Genomic DNA, 20383 nt, shown 5'->3' with positions numbered 1-20383 from the left:
TATTTATAATCTATATATATTGTTTGATAATCATTGTGTTGATCTTATAAACATTAAAATTCTAGTCGATTTAAGTTTTGCACTTTTCTCGTGTTTCTACTTTACAGTTAATTCTCGCTTCCGCAATACAATAAAAAAAAAGATTTTATTCTTATTACATAATATTATTATCTACTAAGTAAAGGAACAAATCTGTTTACTGAAGGTGGAAATTGATATCGTATAAAAATCTTTGTAGAAAAATATCACAAAAGCTCCTAATTTCTTGTAACAATGGTCTACGCCCAATGGTATGTCATGAATATTTGTGAACAATGCGTCCGATATGTCTTGTAATAAAAAGTTAATTAAATGAATCATATAATTTTCGCAATATTTCACGAGGCGGTAATCAATTATAATTTTATGACGAGACGGAACGCTTGTCTCGATAATTTCACAAATCAGAGCGCGGCAGTGCTATTGGTTCCGGTCCATTTCGATTCGTGTACGTAAACTTTTTGTGAGAAGAACTGAAATTTTTTTTAATAATTCAGCTCAACATACGCTTTTCATGTCAATTAGGTAACTATCCATATATTATACCTATATATATATATATATTATTTTAACGGTTAATTTTATTGTATGATTGTTTATATGTAAGTAAAAGTATCGAAAAACTATTATATCAGCCGACGGGGAATAAGGTATTATTGTCTGGTTATTTAGGTACCTAATAGACTTGGAGGACCTATCGAAATAAAAGACATTATACATAAAAAAAAATGTATTTTATATTATATTATGGACAGTCTAAATATTCACTTATTTTATTACAATGAATATTAAAAATAATCAAAAACATAATAATATTATATTTTGTTGAATTATCGTATAATAAATTAATGATTATTAAATTCACAACAATATTATTTTGCTTATACTAGAGACATCTGATATTATAACAATCAACTAAAAATAAATTTTATCACGAAGACATCACAAATTTTCTACATCACCAAGACTCTAGATGGCACTAGCAAACAAACATTGCACAATAATATTAATATAAGGTTATTATTAAAACTAAATAATAAAATAAATAACGTCGAACGAATCAAATTTATATTACCTTAATAATTTTATTTATACTTGAAAGTGAAAATACTGTATATATTGTTAATTTTCAACACACTGGTTAGGATAGAGATGGTAGTAAAATACCTATATCCTTCTTTATAAATGAAAATATAAGCATCTTAAAATTAATAGATTGCAACTTCAGATATTATGTATGTACCTAAGAAATCATTTAGGTATTTATTTTTATTTATCAAGGCGCAAAATATTACTTAAAACCATATAAATGACAAAACGATACGACACATTTTATAATACACATTATTTATGAAAATGTCATAACTTTAAATAAAATAGAAGTGGATAGATGCATTCCTACCTATCCAAGTATATAAAATTATGAAAATTTTAAATCGCAAACATAATTAGATACCTACCTACATACTTACTATTTATATACGATTTGTATAATTTGGTATTTAAGTGTATGGGTATCTAAAAAACTCATATTTACAATAATTTCTATATTTTCGATGAGGTTTTTTTGGTTTTTTCATCTTTATCATTTGCATCTGATTTGATACCAAGCAACATGTTTTGAATATCTAAAAAACTTTTTCTTGACGTTTCCGGTAAAAATATTGCTATTATAATAAGAAAAAATACTGTGATACCAGAAATTCCGTAAAATACTATTGGGGGTCCGAAATTATCACGGACTATCTGGAAAAGTTTAGTTACCAATGCCCCTACTAAAGCACCGGTGATGGACATAATGCAAATAGCGATTTCTTTGTAGCTTGATGAAAAGAGCTCTCCGATTACAGTGTAGGGAATGGATGACATTCCGATAGAAAATGATAGTGTAAATACATTTAAAATAACTACGGGCATCCATTTAATTGATGGATACGACTCATGCAAATAATCCAATTGGTAATAAACACCAAGAAAGCTTGTTGAAATGGCACAGCCAGTTGTAGATAATAGAAGTAGAGGTTTTCTACCCCAGCAATCTACCATGAATATCGACACAAATACTGATACAATCCCCACTAATTGAGAAAGTATTACAGCTACTTCTGGGCTAAAAGGAATGTTAGCAGCTTGATAAATTTGTTCCTGGTAAAAACCAACAGGTAAAATGCCACTGAATTGTTGCCCAAAAATAATCATAAACATAATGAACAAAGCTTTTAAATTCGGTCGAACTGTTGTCTGTTTCAAACGTTCCACAAATGTTAAATCATTCATAGATGTTTTTATAATATCTATTTCAGATTGTAAGGCATGCTCGTCGTTATATCGTCGAAACCATTTCAGAGCAAGCATTGCTTCAGATTCTTTATCGGATCGTATAAGAAAATATGGAGAATCAGGCATAAATAAAAATGTTACAAATAATAGGACAGCAAATATCGACGATACAGTAGCACTAAGTCCAAGGGTAACATATGGAGCTAACGAGCTTAAAAATAGTCCACCAATTGCTATCATTATTGTAAAGATAACCATTAAAGCTCCCCTGTTATTATTTTCTGCGATTTCCGAAATGTATATTGGCACACTTGTGAAGACAAAGCCTATTGCAATTCCAGATACAAATCGTCCAATACAAATAACAGTAGCGCCATTAGCAAATATTATTAAAATAAAACCAGCTAAGAATGGTAGTGAGGTTGAGAGAATGGTTTTTTTGGGTCCGAAGTATCTCGTCATCCCTGCTCCGATCATGGCTCCGAAAGCAGATCCAAGAGGTAGCAGTGACGCAATCCATGACGCTTCGTTGTTTGTTATGCGGAATGGAGTGTCAGGTGATTGGAGAATGGCCAAGGACGGCGACGACCATGCGAAGCAGATTCCCACTAAGAAGGACGACAGAGCAGCTGAAAAAAGAAATAATTTATTGTTATTGAATAAAATTTTATATAATTATTATTTCCTGAAAATATTGTCTTTATAAAAAATATGTTCACATAAGCTGAATACATAAATAATTAAATATCGAGATATTAGTATTGAATGTGTATAGCAAGTAGCTAGCCGCGAGACTGTTGTAAATTAAGGTAATTTACAGAAGGAACTTAATTATACGTTAGTGTTAGTTATATCTACTTTTTATAATTCAACTAAATTAGTATTCAGATACAATTTTCCCTTCGACGCAGATGATGCAATTTAATCGTTAACATATTTAAAAGGAGGCCTCGAGAGCAGTCATATAATAATTATTAAATTGTACCAAAATTATAAAAATATGTGTAGGTATAGTAAATAGTGTCAAACGGGCCCATAACAAAACGATTCAAACATACACGTACTTTTACATAAAAAAATAAACTACTAATATTATTATGTGTCATTCTCAATATTAATTAATTTCGGTATGTAATAGTATATTATATATTTATAGTTTTTATTTAATTTTCTTAGAATCATACAGAGCGTCGCGTGTCCATCACTCTAAACCCACCAGTTATTGAATCCAATACCGAGCCAAAATTTTGATCCCGGGATTACAATATGACAATCCCGGGCTGGTCCCGGGATTGACGTTTTTTCCCATAGTTAATATTAAATTTATATAACATACAAATAACATTGATAAAATCGGTCAAAAATAAATCTAGTATAATTAATTATACTATTTAAGACATTTATTATTAAAATTGTGTACGTTCAATCTTGGAAATACATAGGTTTAATGGAGTAAATAATATTGTAATATAAATAATATTGTGAAAGTAAAACAGTTTTATTTATTTATGAAAAGATAACAAATAAAATACAATTTCAATTAAAATAAAAAATTGTGTTGAAAAAAATTAAAGATTTAAGTTATTAAAACATTATTCTGAATAATATGGTTTTCTTTCTATAAAAAGAAGACAGCTTAGGTGTAAATGGCTGAAACGTCTAACTAAATGTGTCTTGATTTATTTATTATATTTCTTAAATCCACTTTACGGATGTTACCTGCATCGTACACATAGTACGTGGAATTTTAAAGTTATGTTTACTAATTACAAATCTTAACGATTTTCATTAATAAAATTTCGTAAAATCAATATTGTGTTTAGTGTTTACATATTATATGACATTGCTGTTTCTGATAGTGAAGACATAATTAATGGGTTAGCGAGGTTTAACATAGTAAAGTAAATCATGGTTTATGGCCTTTCCGCTTCATAAATCTAATTAGTCAGCCAAATATGAAACTGACATAATACTAATAAGATCATGGTGGAAACACTTTGTTAAAAGTGCAAAGCATTGTTGTTTTCAATCTTTCTCATTTTTATTAATTCATGTGAAAAAATAAAATGAATTGGCAACTTACACAATATGAGTAATAAATCAAACTTTATTCAGCAATTTTATTTCAAAATCAGTTTATTTCTAATGTAGTTATTTGTTATTAAAAGTATTTTTTCTGTTATGTTTTCTATTTTCTATTCTATATTTTCGTTTTTATTTTATTTTCGATAAAAATTGATAAAAAAATCAATCCCGAAAGTTTCGGGATTATGTTTACAAATATAGGTATCGAAAATAGTTCGCGATCCCGGGATTGGAATCCTACCTACGGTATATTCTAACCTTACGTATTTCACTGTTTGGGTACCTAAGGGTTTTTATATTTTGAGTTCGCCTAATCCGCACCTTAATCGATAAAAACACACATGGATAATGAACGAGTCCCACTTCATCTACCATTTTCTAGATTGTTTTAATATGTATATTTTCTGGAGAGTTTCAAAATAATTTGTTTTAATTAATAATAATCTAATATTGTCAAATTGTGAAAATTCAGTAGGTATTGAATAAAAAAGTATTTTAATAAAACGACGTTTATTGTACAAGTAGTATACTATATAGGTACCTATCTTAAACTACACAATGGAACATTAATGGTATATTTTTGTGTAAATAATGGTGTTTCATAAAAATAGGTGAGTAGTTTAAAAAAGAATGTTTTGTCATAAATTAAGTAAATACCTACGTCTTACGTTGCCAATTAATGCCTACCGATTTAAAACCCGTATGCCCCCAGGCAACCATTTACATAGGTAGCTCATTAAAAATCAAGATTTGTAGATTGATATCTATATACTTAGCTACGCATATTTTTTTTATTGATTTGATTTTACTAGGTATTTACTTCAATCGTTGATACGGCGAGCAGCGTGTAGGATATTTTTATCCTAAGGAGAGGATTTTGATTTAATAAAAACAATCATTGTATTATATTATAATAGAAAAATAATGAATTCATTTGAAAGTAATAGTAATATCATATTATGTACCTTTTAAAAAACAAGTTCACTTATAAAATAACAATCCTGTTACTCCGGTTAATTAAATAAACATATCAGAGCGATATAAAAAAAATATCTCGAAGTTTCGACATTTAGAATAAAATGATAATTAATTATTACCAACATTAGGTTTATTAAGATAAACTATGTACTTAATAATATTTTTAAATACTGGCACAAAATAGGCTAGTTTTTATAAGGCTTCAATAATATTGGCAAGTATTAAGGCAAAACAGCAAGTATTTTATTAAAGTAGTGGCAATTATTTAATGTCAACAGCAAGTTAAAAAAGATGGTAAGTATTACCATAATCAATACTTGCTTAAAAATGTATGCCTTTTTATAATATTATAATGTATTAATTCATGTCTAAAATGCTAATGAAATAAATATCGTTGTTTTGCAATTATGACATTTTAATTGGGTTATAGTTAACACTTTTTTTCAGAATTTATATTTTTGCATTCGATAATACTATTGTAGTGTGAGGCGTGTATTGGATGTAAATTTATTATTATTACAGGGCACTGATAATTATTGTTTATCAGTAATTATATTAAGCAGTTTTGTCACGTTGAATAGCTGTATTCGTACGAAAAACGGTGTACTATCTTGACCATGGCCTTGTCCTTCAGAATTGTCTTAATCAGGCGTAATGGCCGATTCTAATATTATGGTTGATTGCAACATTATTGGATGAAGATATTCCGGGTTCGGTCTATTAATAATATTTTAAATATGTGCCTAATGAAAGCGCTGTTTTTTTTATAAATTTGTTTAATAGTAATTAAAATACTTAGTACCTAATTCATATATTTTTAAAATCTTATTTTACATTTGTAACTTGTACATTTGTAAATTTGTAACTATTCGACTCAAGTCACTAACGCAATATGGAAGAATTGGAGAGCATTTATTTTTAACGACTTATATCCGATCAGTATATTTTGCGGTTGCATTTGCGAATATACCGTTCTAAGATATTTTTATTGTTTGAATTGCGGGAATTACCATTCGTAAGAAGAAAACAATTGTTTACGTGATAGTGACAAATTATAATGAATAATTATTTTACCATTGCCATTTTATTTAAAAGTAGGACATCATAATATAGATTTATTTATAAACGGCGCATGTAGCTGTGAAAGAAAATTTATATATAATATACAGCAGTAAAACATAGCACAAAGAACAATAATATTAAAATATCAGCGTCAGTTAAAATATAAAACGTACCATTATACATTTTTACAGTATTATACAAAATAATAGAAATGAAAAAAAAATGCAATAAAATCAGCACACCAAAATATTATGAACAAAAATATCATTAATTCAAAGCAGTGCTTCAATGCCCAATAAAGGAATTGAACATGTCAATAGAAAAACTATTCCAACGAGAATGAATCCTTGGTATTGAAGAATAAATAAAGTTTGCTTATCAACGTGAAGAGGCTCACAATTTTTTGACTTTCTAGTGGTGACACGAAACTGTATCATGTTTAATAGTTTAGGGCAGTCAATTTACAGTATTAATTAATATAACCGATAGGTCAGCTGTTTGTCGCTCTGATTTTAATATGGAGAAATTAGTTATCTCTAAGGCCCTCCTCCCACGGCGCAACTGAAATCTGACAGAAATGGTTTGTGAAGGAATTCATAAACTGGCCAATGTGATGCTTCGCACACGGCGCTACTGAAACCACTTGAAATATTAATCACATAACCTCAAACTGTCAAACTGAACCATCAGCTGTTTTGTACAAAAACCGACAACACGCACGCTGCTGCGTTTATTCGAATAGAATTAAATTATTTCAATTTTGCTTATCTTGTACTTTTTACGTTTTTGGTTGTTAATGATTTTTAAAACATGACACATGTTCGCAGTGCGGCCAATTTTGGTAAGAAAATATGATTTTTTACCGAATCTAATGATGTTGGTACCACTGTTTTACGGTGACTGGAAACTTCAGAGACCGCGCAAATAGCATGTCGCGTCTCTTCGCGACCGTTTTGAAGCTGAGAGATTCCAGTCTCGCCGTCAGCGAGCCGCCATTGAAATACATTAGCTAGATACTGGCTGGAATTTTAGTTTCAGTTCCGTCGGACTTCAATTGCGCCGTGGGAGGATGGCCTAACAAATCACTCAAGTCAAAAGATTCAACTGGAATACCTACCGTATTAATTTACACTGACATCTTTTATTACTTACTCGGCCTACAACATACTACATAATATTATTATATATTATTTTCTTTGTAGTTAAATTTATTGCATTGATGGTAACTCAATATGGATTTTATTTTAAAATCTTGCTTGTCAAATTACGTTACTATTCAGAATTAGAGATTGCTGAAGTATTATTATATTATTATTTATTACATAGCATACAATACGGTACCTTATTGTTTTATTGCGAAAGAAAAACAATCAAGGTTATTTGTAATTTGCACACGGTATTATATGTGTGCCTATGCTTCACATCTATTTAATTATTAGAAAAATTACATTTACTAATGACCTCGTCTATCTATCAAAAAATAATTAGGTACTGGAAGAGATCTACGAAAGAAGAGGAAATGGTCATAACCAAGGCCCACTGTAGATAGGACGTGTCACGAAACTGTAATCTTTGATGTTAGTATCTGTTGTTGCTCATACTTTGAATGCAATGTGGTAAACTGTTTGTAGAAAATTATGGTTGTTGCATATTTAAATAATTAATAGCAAAGAAATTGCAATCGATCATTCATTGCGAGCAGATATAATTACTAGTACTACCATCGTAATTCATAATTCAATGCCACGTTCTGATTAAAGTTGGCCTTGGTCATAGGTGATAGGTAGGTGCACCGGGGCCCTAGGTATACGCACAGAAAAAAATACGAACGTAAAATAATTATGCGTAGGTCTCTTCACTTTTACGTTTTTCTTAGCTCGTACTCTTATTAGTCTGGTACAAATCTTCCAATCGATTTTTAACTAACTTCCCGACTAGCTAGACATTTGAAACTTTTAGAATATATCAGAACTTTTAGCCATCTTTATGTAAGTAGAATTGAATTCATTTTCAGTTAATTCTGTGTTGTATGAAAAATTATTTCGACATCATTATTGGTTGCTAGAGGTCTGGGGTCTAGCAACTAAATTAATAATATATAAGTACGTTGATATGGAAATCAATATGACATTTCAGTATTATTTCTACCAAGTACAAATTTTTTTGATCGTTTAAGCTAGTCAAGTCAAGTTTATGATTCAACAGAAAATTTAAAAACGTTGTAAGTACCTATTTAAAAAGTTCTTTTTATCTTGTAAAAATTTCTTCTAACGCCAATTAGGTATGTATGATGTAACAAAAACATAAGAATATTATTTGCATACATGGTACTGGAAAAGACAGTTATACATTATTTAATTCGAAAAAATACTTGAGATAGTCTTTACTCTTACCAATGCAAGATTAGAGATTTTTTGAGTACTTTTAAGTAACAGATTATTTAAATTAATAAGTACCCACTTTTATGTACTAATTTATAATACTTATAATAAAATAAATAGGCACGGATTAGGTTATCATTCTTTGTATATTGTATTTTTTTGCGTAATAAATCGAAATTCTTAAGCATTGTCAATAGTCACATTATTGACTAATTATTGATTTTCTAACAGAATGTAAATAATATTATTTATATTATTGCGAATATTACTTTGAAATCTGATAACATGTATCAAGGTCATAGCCCTTCGAAGGCCATTGATTCTTATGATAAATTGCTTTAAAACTTTTTGGAATATTCTTTTCGAAGGTACATTTAGAAACCAGCCCAACTAGCTTGGCTTAACAAATTGATACGATCAATACAGGTTTCGTTGTCAAGTGAAAAGTGGGTAATAAGACGAAAGAAAAAAATACTTTCAATGACACACAATACAATTATATATGAGTTTATTAATAATTCGTAAAATATGTAATGTAGGTAAAATAATTATTTATCATGTCAAATGCATCCAAGAAATTTTCATTTTGTCTTATATGTTAACAAAATACAATAATTAACCTAACTGAAAGTAATCTTCTTGGTACATAAATTAAATAACTGGCGATAGTCGAAAATAGGCGCAAATAAATTTAACAAGCTGTAATTTATTTTGAGGGCTCACAAAAAAAATCTTTGCAATTAATCCACCACATCGAAGGGACAATCTCCAAGGCTTACATATTATAAGTATTTACACTGTTTAAGGCCTTCAGCACAAGATTATTTTTATGGAAAAGCTCATCTGATCCACTATTTGAGCCTATTGATTTCCTACAACATGGCTATGAGTTACTAGAAAATAATTTGTATCCAAGACAAATGACGAATGAACCTCTACCAAATTATTTAGTTAAACCATGCAAATGTAATTCTAACTACCGTACATTATCATGTAGTTATAATAAATCGGCTTTGACATGTATATCTATCATTGTGAAAATAGGTAAGTAGTGTTTGTAAAAACTGTGATCATGATACTTAAATTAGTTTGAACACTTGACTTGTTGTTTCTCTCTTTTAATAAATGTGTACTTAGTGTGGTTAGTGGTTATCGTTATTTCATTTATTCACCTACCTATATATGCAACCTACACTGTTTCTGGATTAACCATAATACTAAAACTAATGTCATATGCATAGATATAGTAAAGAAACCAATCTGGGTGATTCTATACAAAAATGCTACTAAATAAAATAATTTAAGCCAAGAAGGATCCTAAGAATCGATAATTTTTAATACATTGCACTACCCGCCATTTTTATTTTTCGACGAACCGTTCTACGACCATGCCGATGGCATGGTACAATTATTGCATTTTCAATTAATCCATGATTCGGTCTTGGTGTTATTGAAGAACTCAGAACTATTTTTGGTGGGTTATAAGAAAAAAAATCAAAACCTCAACAAAAAAAAAATTGACCTCTAATATCGCCTGGCAACTTCGACATTATATATCTTTGTGACCCCTAAAACCTATTCCAATTGTCAGAATGCGTTCTGCATATTATGTATACGAAAAGTCTATTGGATCCTGCACTAATAGTGTTGAATGATGGAGGCTGTAATGTTAAAATTAATAAATACAACAGCGGTGACAATAATAACTACATAAACATACAGGCTTGAGAAAATCACATGGATTAATTATGATAACCATACCAGAAATCGAATACAGGACCCCCAGTATGTAAAGTTAATGACTTGTAAAACTGATAATGTTGTTTTAGAGTAATAAGAGTTATAATAATATACAAAACGGAAATCACAAAGATAGAGAGTGTGTACATAGCCGGCCTGTTTGGAGTATGTGAGCGAGGCCTCTTAGGTATATTTTTTCCTCCTTCAAAATGGTTGAGGGGGAATTTAACCCAATGCTTGAGTGAGTAATTGACAGATAATTAGGAAAATATAAAAAAAACTTCAGTATTAATATCTATAACACCTATGACAACATTCCGGATATTTTGGTGTCATAGCAAAATTACACACTTACCTAATTAAAATTATATATTTTTTGTTGGCCTATTACCAACCTATAATATTATTCAAAATTTAAACCTCGTGATGAGAATCCGGTGATATAATTATTGTATTGTACAAAACAGCATTTATAAATCTTGTGTAGGAATACAATACATAAAACCACACTACATACCTATTCATGCTCATAGCTATGTCTTTATGAATTGTGGTACAAATATTAGTATGACAAGCTAATTCATAATATTATTCATAGATCAATAATTTGTGGTTGTTATTGTTTTCTATCCATGCCGTACGTACATCCTCATTGACATATGCCATGACCACCAACAAAACTATTTAGATGTGCAATCATGTTTATATAATTTATTACCAAAATAGTTACAGAATTATTCGCTATTGTTAATTTACCCATAGTGACTAGCCTTTTATGTGACTGAATCATCATAATCACATAATTGACAACGGATTCAAATGATTTCACCCTAAAATAGAGGGTAGGATATGATTTTTTTTCACAAATTACTTAAAAAACATGTTTTCGCTAATATATGATATGCATATTCCCACTTAACCCTAGATCAGAGTTTCTCAATCGGTGTATCGCGAGCGGTTAGGAGAAGTGCCGTAAGATTTCATTGTGTAGGTACAATAATGGTCAGTTTACGGTTACTATTAACAAATAGCTCGTCTTTAAAATTTATTAATCTTAAATTACGAGTAGCTCTTTCTAGCATCGATCCAGACATTAAAACCGAATAAACCTAATAATCTATTTGTCACAATTGATAACACATAAAGCAAAAACACAAGGAAGCGCTTCAGAGAGTATTCAAAACCATTAGTTAAAATTTGTCGCAATTAAGTATGACGCTTTTAGCACAGTAGTCTATGTGCATGGGTGCGATACCTGAGAGATTGCAGGTTCGATTCCTGCGGGGCCTTACTTTTTTCAAAAAAAGATTTTTTCTATTGGTTATAATATATTAACTCAGAAGTGTTTTCAAAATTATGTATGTTCAATAATTAGAATGTTACATTCTTAAATCTTGTGAAAAAAAACAATACATAGTAATTAAAAATTATTAGCAAGTTCAAGTAAGTTACATCAAAACAATCTTGGAGTGATCCGTGACGTCGTTAGTAATTAAAGTAATTCCTACCTACTTTGATTTAAAATACAAAAGCCGATCGCCAATAGTAGCTCAATTTGGAAAGCGCTACTTACAGATGGTATGAAAAACCATTAGTTAAAATGTGTCGCAATTAAGTATGACGCCTTTAGCATAGGCCATAGACCATAAAATAATATGTAATGGATCCTTTAACAGGTCACATTTTATAACATTTTTTTAAAGATTGTAAGTTTGTCTTTCACTTAAAATAAACAATAGTTTCTTTTTAATATTTTCAGATACATATTTATTAATTAATACAATGATTTGAGTTTCCCCATCTCCACCCGCCATGTATATACAGCCGCGGTTTGTGCACGACCGCCTTCTATGACGATATAAACGTGTCAGAATGAAAAAAATTTAGTGCCACACTTCCTTGTCCTTGATGCTGCACGGGACTGATGTAGCAACCATGCACCTTAGTGCTTAAAGAAAGAGTTTTAGTAAATAAAACGAATCTTGACTTGCTCTGCCGTCATTTATATTTAATGACATGAATACTTCTTACACTCAGTGTTCCCTGTACCCGTGTACTGAAACTCTGCAGAAACTGAGGAGTCAGGAGTTGAAAGTGATGAATCTAAGGAGGGATCGGAATTGTTTAAATTGTAAATTATCAAAAAAAATGTCTCAAATTGCAAGCTTAGTATTTTCCCGCTTGGTACCTCTGGTAGGTAGAGGTATCGCCTTAAGCAGAAAACTTTATTATTAATAGCATTATATGGTTCCGAAATGATTACAGTTCGTTTAAATAACTACTTATTGAGGAAAATTCCATATAAATACGAGTTACACCATTGGTTACACCCCTTTAATAACTGTCAACTAAGGACAGACGTTTTCGGTTACCTACACTTAATGGATATAATATTACAATAGTAAATAATCTTTTAGATTCATATTTTATAACGATAATTTTAAAAAAATGATTTTCTTAAGAATTAAAACAATCGCTTGTCACTAAAATGAACAACGAAAGAATGTGTAATACAACTATGCGATAAGTAATAATTATTAATATTTTTCTTTAAAACAAAGACATCAGTAACATGCGCAATACTTCCATATATTTTAATTTTTATTATATAGTTTGATAAGGTAATGTTTTGCTTTTTGCTTACGAAAGAAAAAAAGAGAGGTACTTATGGTAAAGTAACTGACTATTTCGACAGCATCACTCACTTTCATTTCAGCTCTCTATGTCGCAATATATCTTACCTTTCTTAATACAATGTTTAAGACACAATATTACGTGTAAGTATTTTGCGCATGCGAATTCAGCACGTATGAACAGAAACTTGCTTACAATTCAATAAAATACTACATTCATTTTATTTAAATTTAATTGGCATTAGAACAACACGTTTGTGTGTAGTAGCAAATCTAGGCATGGCGTTTGCGTGGCTGTTTCCTGGAGTGATCAGGGCGTGGGGAAATTACCCAAATCATATTTTTGTCGCACTTCGTTTTACCATTCACATCTATTTTTCACATACCTACATACCATTTCACTGCCTATTAGAAAAATAAGAATATTTCGCATGGAATGGGAATTGAATCCATAAACATCGTATTAATTAAATAATATAAATAAAAACACCGGTTAATATGGTTTATCAGTTAAGTTATAGATAAATTACGGCAAAATTAACAATATACATCAACGGAAGCTATTTCTAGTGAAAGGAAGGTGCGAAAAGTTAAACAGAAATTAATGTAACCACAAGTTTGCAGACTATTGTGGAGTGCGCTGGGTGTCTCATGCAAAAGTGATTCAAAAGGTGTTTGAACTCTAAAAGATTGCAATTTATCTTGATGACAATCATAATGAAAAAGCAAATCTGTTTTCTGAAAATTGTGTGTTTTAAATAAATTACTGCAAGGACCACAAATGCATTCACTGATTCAAAAAGACAAAGTGAAAGCATTCATAAAAAATGGAGCTATGGAAATCAAAATTACGAAAAAAAAAGTTCGACATGTTTCCACTTTTAAATGATTTTTTGAGTTATTATTTAAGCAAACAAAAATCTCTTTACTAAATACTTGGATGTTTTGCTAATGCACCTTTCACACAATTTTTAAAATCTCGATTTTACAAAGTTTGCGTGAATACAGAATCCATTTGTCAATAAATAAGAAGATGAATTTGGATTGTACTATTTAAAAAGAAAAAAAAAATGATAGTATTATCTTACGATAGGTACTTCTTTGAAAAAAATTTTTTAGAGTGAAATCATAGTTAAATTTCGGTTGAATCGAAGTGAAGAAAATAATACTTTGTCAAGCAAAGTAATGCAAGTACTGCTACCATTCATAACATCATATGTATGCGAAACGTAATTTTCTGCATTAACTGCAATGAAATCCAAATATCGAACCCGTTTAGAAGCAGAAAAAAGATACGAGTGGCACTCTCCTCAATGCACCTAGATCTGATAAAGTTTATGCTAATAAACAAGCACGTCAATCGCATTAAAAATATAGTAAAACCTTGTTATTATTTTGTCAATTAGGTAAGTTTTTTTATTTTTTTGTATTGCTTACTTGTAAAGGTGTGTGTATTAAATAGACGGGAAGGGGGGGGGGGGGGGTGGCGCCACGAATAGATTTTTTTAAAGGGAGGCGTAGTAATATAAAGTTTGGAAATCACTATACGGTAACCAGATTGTACGGTATTATTTCAAATTACTTTAATATTGGCGACGATCTTTTGTAGTTTTTAGTCAAGGTTTTAAAAATACTACTAATCTTGGTTCATGGACGGTGTCAAGATCAAATTTTAGGTTTAACGTATTTTCTCTTGCCAATATTTGATTAATAATAAATGTACATTTCTGTGGTCTTAGGTACGATTTTTTTTTTTAAATACAGATTGGTACATTATAGTCATAATTAAGTAGGTAGGTACCTACAAAATTTGTAATTTCTCCATGCACCGCTAATCCGCTCAAACGACCTCGCAAACGCTATGAATAAAGTGTGGCTACTCTAACACGAATCAAGTTGAAGGCTTCAACAACAGGTTGTCATTAATAACTCATGACATTTTACATACCTACCTACCTATTTTTGTCTCACACATTGATTTAAGGGCAATGGACTATTGTTCACAATATTTTTCTAATTAAAATACAATTATATTCCGATAATCCGTAATATTAATGTTTATTTTACCTTTGACAAATGAAAATGATTATTATACATAATATTATATAATGACACATTTCATAAAAAAACAAAAAAAGTAGATAATCTTCTTTCAATAATAGATTGCATGTCTTGATGATATAATAACTAAATGAGGAGGAAACTACGAATAAGTATTACATTTTACTTTAATAACAAAAGGACTTACAATAAACATTGAAAGAGGACCACAATATTCAAAACCTGGATAATTGAATATACCTATGCTTATTCCTTATTTTACGACATTACGGTTTTTTATTAAGTTTATATTGTAAGTATATTGAGGTAGGTATATATTTTATAAATGCATATTGAAACATGTATTTTATAAGTATATACTTACATGGAAGTTCGTATTTTATAATTACATATTGAAGTAAGTATCTGTTATTTCTATTGTCGTGACTATATTGTACTATGCATATTATTAAAGAACATGTTTGACGAAGTTGCAATATTTTCTTTACTTTATCTAGTAACTGATATGAATGATATACATTTTTTTTCCGACCATGTCCGATCCTAATAGGATCATATTATGGGCCTTCACAGGGTAGACGTTTGTATTAACAGATTTTGTTTTTTTACGAGAAATGGATGTCAGGCACTTGCTCAACCTATTAGGTCCATACCCTGACTCACACACAAATTGAAAAACAATATGTGTACTTGCCAGACCCAGGATTTAAACCTGAGACCCACGGCGTGATAGTCCAACACTTATGCCGCGCGGCCACCGTGGGTGTCATACAATAGTATACATTATTCAAATTAAATAATAATGATACAATTATTAAATAGAGAAATGATTTATTTCATTACACGAATAAAACAATAAAGTTTTCGTCAACCTGTACTTATTATGAACAATATAATTATTTTACAAGATAGCTGTCGACTAATAAAACCATTTTTTTGTAATTTAATATTATTGTAAGATGTAATTCTACTACGTAATTATTGAAATTAATACATATTTATAATAGTGTGTTAAAATACAAAATGTCGTTAAAATAGTAAGCAAAATTAACACTATGAGACAACGTAGTTTACGTATGCACGAGGAGAAAGTTGTAGTTATTAAATGAAAAATCAGTATACTAGATTGAAATAAATTAGGCTTGCTACTTTTATTTTACTATGTACTGAATGAGTTGTTATTAAATTAATTGATTTAAACTGTAATATATGCTTTTGATTTACCTGAAAAAACGGCTAAATATTGCGGCCATTGTTTATTATTCCTTATAAATGATGCGAGAATAACACTGTTTATTGTCATTTTAACTAAAATAATTTAAAAGTCAAATAAAAAAAATACACTAAACATATCAATCACTTGCACTCGGTACTGGTTCCAACGATTTGAGAGACAATGGGAACTGTCAACGGATTATATTCGCTGTACAGTAGGCTCAATGCAATAATTGGAATATCTGACAAAATTATCAATGATGGCCTTTAGAAAAGGTTGAGTTAGCCGTGCGTTGAATAAGTTATATTATTGTGATTCAGACACCTTCGAAATTTTGCATGGGCACTACTATACTTGACAGCGTCTCTCTACCAACAAATAATATTTAGAGTCAGACTTCGACGATCCAACAAGAGCGGTATGAACACGTGTACAATATATTCAATATTTTTACTTGGTGTAAGTAGTACGTGATGTTTGCCAAAAACTTGCAAAAAATCTTAGCAGACGTGATGTTTGCAGCTCTCTGCTTATTTATATTCACTGATACACAAGTTATAATATTATTAGCACTGCAAATATTAATTAATTGTTAAACTATAGTGTTGATAAAAAAAAATACTTTTAATGTTGTATAAAAATATATGGGGTCAGAAGTAGGTAGGTAAAAAAAATAAATAAAAGGATTTCAAGTTATACACATTTATATTTTTTATAAAATTCGATGTTTTTTAAAATAGATATAAAAATATTAAAAATATGAATTAGTCAAAAATCTCTTAGGTGATGCTTATAAAACTTAATAAACTGAATTTTAATAATAAATATGACCATAAAATATATGTAATAATAGGGTGCGGTCCGATTCAACAAATTCACATTTTATTACATTTTTTACAATAATTGTAAGTTTATCTTTAACTTAAAATAAAAGATATTTTTCTTTTTAATGTTTTCAGATACATATTCATTAATTAATACAGTTTAAATTGTAAATTATCAAAAAAAAATCTCAAATTGCAAGTTTCGTATTTTTCCGCTAGGTGCTTCTTTAAAAAAGGCTCAGTAATGGCTTCACCTTAACTTCGTCATACTTCTCCCCTAGGAAGTGGAAGACAATGAGACGCTTGCACAGGGCATAGAAAGGTAAAAACGCAACGTCTTGTGACTATGTCAGCGCATGACATTAGTATAAGTACATAGTTTTGCCATTCTGCATCTTCGAACTAAGTTATAATTATTATTGAATTATTGTTCTCACCTCTCTTCGGTAAAATTAAACCTTATTTATTTTTAGGTATTAAACTCAATTAATTAAATTCGGTATATGGAATATAGTTTAAGCCATAAAACATACATAAAAAATCAGGCGGCTCTCGTAGTGCAGTGCGTAAGATGCTGGCCTTCTATCCGAGAGTTATGGGTTCGATCCCGGTACCCGGGACACAATATTAATGTGTTTTTCTTAAAACCTGGATGTTTGTTTGTGATTGTTCAAAATTACCAACAACCACCTTGTACGAAATAGCAAGGACATGGTTATTAATAATTTAAAAAAAAACATTTATATAAGAAGAAGCACTGGCGTGGTCTAAGCTTAATCGATATAAATAATTTATTTATTCATAATAATTTTGCAGTGTTGATAAAGACACGTGTTTTTATGATAAAATTTGTATATTTATATATAGATACTTAGCTAAATATCTGATCAGGAAAATATGTTTTTTAGTAACACTTTATTATTCTTACGCCTCCGATATAATATATTAATCCACAGCCACTTTAACCCTTAAATGCATGTGTAAATCTAGCCCTGGTATGTGCCTACCTACCAAGGCTAGATTTAATGTTAAATCCATACCCCTCACTGTTGAGTCTAGGTCTTCCTATATGTGCGTTATTTTTCTATAATCTAAGATGTGCGTCTACAAATTTTGTTTGTCATTTCACGAAACTTTATGAAATAAATAAATTTTAACGATAATAAAAAAACAAAGGTAGGTAATATAATTTAAAAGAATGGATAATATAGATATATCAGTGTTAAAAAAGTGTATATTATAGAGAAAAACACATATTTAAATCTCAAAATCCAATTAAAGCCAAGTTTTAGTTTGTTCATAATTATCATTATCAAAATATCTACTACATAAAATACCCGATGTCTGCTCATGGCAGTATATTTTACCAGTAGTAATAATTTATTAACATATTGATATTTATTTAGATGTCTTAGACGGCTATGTATCTTAAAATAAAAAAGTTTTACTAAAACACCACTTATAATAAAAATAATGAAAATTTAGTTTGTCTTCAAAAATAGAGAATCGTCAATATGGGAATCAATAACAGTATAATGCTAATTGAAATAGTATATTTTGTCATATCCACTAACATAAATTATTATTAAAAACTATTTATTAGTACCTACTGTTATAAAATTAAATATAAGTATGTTATAAATAATTAGTTCAGATGGTAAAACCACAGCTCTGCTAGATCGGTGGAGTGACGGAGTAAACGTTGGAACTGCTTGGCGTGCAGGATTGGTCAAAGACTGAGAAGAATCAGGTCTAGGATGATTTGGCGCCGTCGACAGAGCATCGGGACAACTGGGCTATGGGCATATGCGCATCTATTCTATACATACGGCTGCCATCGGCGGCTATCGAGGTAACTTTATCATATTTATGTATTGAGGTATTATAATTGTTACAATAAGTTAGCCGTATAAACTGTCAAAATGTCTCGCTCTAAAAGTTAACACGATCAAGAGGGGTGCTGATAAAACATAGCACCTTTTGACAGTTCAGAAGGTTAACTTATTGTAATAATTAACCGCCCAAATACATAGATATTATAAACCGCCCTCGATAGCCGCCGATAGCAACCTTGTTTATAGAAAAGATGCGCTGGGGTTGTCAATAATATTGTGCAATATTCTTGATATTTTGATCGTTATATTGAAGATTTCTGTTATAACATGTGTCAATCGAAAGTACGGTGAAATAAATCGAGCAACATGCGGTTAACCGATTCGTTTTTAATGATTAGTGCGCAATATTGCCGTAGATAAGTGTAATATGGGAATGTGAAAGTACCTCAGTAACCTGAGTATATTTTGCAACAATAATAAATATAGCTGTTTTTTTGCCCGTTGCCCGTTGTCCCGGCTGTCAGTCAGCGGTAGGAGAATTTAGAAGTTATTGAGAGCAAAGAGAGGCCCAGAATCAATGTGGGCTGTAGCATCATTGGAAGAAATACAAGTACCTACTTATTTGATTTATATTAAAAGTCTTGTATTAATGATTAATAGTCTGGATATATCAAACGGGGACAGTTGTAATGCCAAACAAAGAAAAAAATGTTCATCTCGTGGTTATCCATTGTTAATATTATGATTGAAACTGAGTAGATACGTAATAGTGAGAAAATAGTACACAATTTATAAGTAACTAGGTAATATTATACCTATTGAGTGAACAAACCATTGAAAACATTTTGTGTGAGCTAACATCCGCATCGTTGTTAAATTTACCGCCTTTGTGATTAAATTTTGAATTGAAAGTAGGTACACAAGTACAATATACCTAAATAAGGTAGGTTTATAAAATAAATGATATCTTTCAATTATTAAAATTATTGTAGTATAGCTACCACTACTACACGTGAAAATAGATATTCATAATAATCCTAAAATAATTATTATACCTATATGTGCCCATATTTTGTTTTCAGTTACTCATATTACGAGTACTTTTGAAAATACAAATAAAGTAAGAATGTGATGAAATTATCAACATTTTATTTATGGTGAGTACCGCTATGTACATATATGTTATTATTTTTTCATAAATTCATATTATTATTGTCTAGGATCAAGAAAGTATATTTTTAAAGAATTT

At 29.9% G+C, this 20383-nt stretch overlaps 1 protein-coding gene across 1 annotated transcript; it reads right to left on the bottom strand.

Annotated features, from left to right (window-relative positions):
* Positions 1-1374: 1374 nt before the first annotated feature.
* Positions 1375-16636, bottom strand: LOC147072111 (trehalose transporter 1-like protein). Its single transcript, XM_085946680.1, has 2 exons — positions 16484-16636; positions 1375-2948 (listed from the first exon to the last, which is right to left on the bottom strand). The coding sequence occupies exons 1-2, from the start codon at positions 16560-16562 to the stop codon at positions 1585-1587; spliced, it is 1443 nt and encodes a 480-aa protein (XP_085802806.1). The 5' UTR covers positions 16563-16636; the 3' UTR covers positions 1375-1584.
* Positions 16637-20383: the final 3747 nt, after the last annotated feature.

Source organism: Rhyacophila brunnea, unplaced genomic scaffold (genome assembly GCF_057557595.1).
Source record: "Rhyacophila brunnea isolate RB1 unplaced genomic scaffold, BYU_Rbru_1.0 scaffold_2, whole genome shotgun sequence".
Lineage (NCBI taxonomy): Eukaryota > Metazoa > Arthropoda > Insecta > Trichoptera > Rhyacophilidae > Rhyacophila > Rhyacophila brunnea.
The sequence above is the reverse complement of the archived record's forward strand: the minus strand, read 5'-3'. Positions and strand labels throughout refer to the sequence as shown.